Source organism: Astyanax mexicanus, chromosome 1 (genome assembly GCF_023375975.1).
Source record: "Astyanax mexicanus isolate ESR-SI-001 chromosome 1, AstMex3_surface, whole genome shotgun sequence".
Lineage (NCBI taxonomy): Eukaryota > Metazoa > Chordata > Actinopteri > Characiformes > Acestrorhamphidae > Astyanax > Astyanax mexicanus.
Window position 1 is genome coordinate 66,345,132 of NC_064408.1, and position 2,185 is coordinate 66,347,316.

The 2,185-nt window shown below is 42.7% G+C and overlaps 1 protein-coding gene across 1 annotated transcript; it reads left to right on the top strand.

Moving 5' to 3' along the window:
- The first annotated feature begins 572 nt into the window (after positions 1-572).
- LOC111191939 (uncharacterized) lies at positions 573-1,865 on the top strand. The gene is made up of 3 exons (XM_049473259.1): positions 573-759; positions 902-1,000; positions 1,289-1,865. The coding sequence occupies exons 1-3, from the start codon at positions 573-575 to the stop codon at positions 1,840-1,842; spliced, it is 840 nt and encodes a 279-aa protein (XP_049329216.1). The 3' UTR covers positions 1,843-1,865.
- Positions 1,866-2,185: the final 320 nt, after the last annotated feature.

Sequence of the window (2,185 nt, forward strand, 5' to 3'; positions counted from 1 at the left end):
GAAAAACAGGTCCACGCCTCTTATGAGCAGCACCACAGAGATGCCAGTTTTATGGTGACACAGTGGAATGGAAAAACTCCCTTTAAGAGGAAGAAACCTTGGAAGGAACCAAGACTCAGTCAGAGGAACCCATCACACTCGGGTTGACCCGCTCAGTACAAACAAACAACAAACAAATAACAGAACAGAACAACACTACAGAGAATAATGCGAGCTATAGCTAATGTAACAGGTATTAATTTATGAATATAAAAATGTGATGGGCACAAATTATAGAGCTATGGCTAATATAGAAACATATTCTGAGTGTGTTAATATTGATCAGTGTATGACATTCTTAATATTAACAGGTAAGCAGTGGAATTATTAGTGGCACTAGCTAGCTTGCTAGCCTGGTGGTCACCATGGTTACTGCAGAAAAGATTCCACCGACATCACAGGTGTGACATCACACACCTGAGCGTATATGAGCAGGAGTTCTGTCAGTTGGGGTTCAGGCTAGAGCTGGGAGACGCAGTATCAGGACTTCGGAGGAAATCTTGCAGTTACTGAGGACGAGCAGCTTTGGCAATATGTCTTTACTGAACTCGGTAAAGACGGCGGTTCAGCGGCCGGTGAAGATAAACCGGCAGAGCTGGGAGAACTTCCAGCACGGGAAGACCAACCGCCCCAGCAGGAGTGAGACACGTCCCCACGTGTTAATGGACGGACATTTGGACGCTCCTGCACTGAAACAGGCCAGACTCCAGCTGGAGAGAGGTGCGTTATGGGACAGATTTCAGTTCGGTTAGCATGTTTAATTTCTCTTAAACTAAATCAAATGTTCTCAGATCAGTTTTAAATGTTGATTTTAATACAGTTCTTTTTCTAACCTGTTTCTAATGTCACTGATACGCTGCAGTCGTTCGCACCAGCGGAACCTCTCGTAAGAGGAAGCTGGAGGAGACACCGGAGGATAAAGCTCCAGTGATGAAAAAGGCTCAAATCCAGCTGGAGAGAGGTGCGTTATGGGGTAGAATTCAGGAATATGGTTTCCATGTTTGGTTAAGCTACTGTTTTTTTAAGACTAACATCATTATCAAATACCACCTAGCAACAACATAGCAACCGCTTAGCTAATTCTGCGTAGACAGACTACACTAGTGATGTTACTGGTGGTGATGAAGCATGAATTGTTGTATTGCAGTAATTCTTCAACTGTTTAATTATACTATATTAAAGTATATATTTATATGCTTTGATTGTAAGAAAATGATTTAGTATTCCTTTTATTGTTTTCTTTGCACAGCTCTTCCCACAGTATGGATTATAGGCGACAGCTATGTTCGCCGTGGGGAGGAGATAGCGAGGAGCTCACTGGGAGGTGACCTGGGAGTGCAGGCTGAGATCAGCTGGTTCGGCTGGGGAGGACTAAGGTGGCGAGGACTTGTTCCGTTCTTTAACCAATCTCTACAAGGAAGAACGGCTCCGGACGTGCTCGTCATCCACTGTGGCGGCAATGACCTTGGAGGGATGAGCGCCGTCCATCTCAGTGCAGAGATGAAGTTGGATCTGCTTGATCTCCATCGTCGTTTCCCACACATAAAGATCATGCTGTCAGATATCACCCCAAGACGCCAGTGGAGGTCCACCATGCACCCCAAGCGGATCGATGCGGCCCGGAAATGGGTAAACCGCGAGATGGCTGATTTCGTCTTGGGAGTGGAGGGGGGTGTTATTCATCACCCTGATATCATGTTCCACAACCCTGGGCTCTTCCTCAGAGACCAGGTCCACCTGTCTCCTTCAGGCAATCAGCTGTTTTTGAATGACATTGCAGAATCCCTGAAAACCTTCATATAATAAAGGTGATTCTGCTGAAATCATCTGGATTCCTCTGGATTTATTCTACACTGAGAAACACCAGGAGACAACTCAGTATAAGATGCTATTAAATGTTAAAGTTTTATTTCCTATAACATTCCAAATCTGTAAACTTAAAAATAGTTTATTTTTTGTGCATAAATGAATTAATGTAACAGCATAAATACAATAAATACCAAATTCTAAAAATTGGGTAGATAACAAAGTTCACAGTAGACTTCATCAGCCTAAACATTTCAAATAATTCATTTTAAACCATTCTCAATGACTTAGTTAAACTCATATGTAAGCTATAAAAAAATCATCAATATTTGCAATATTC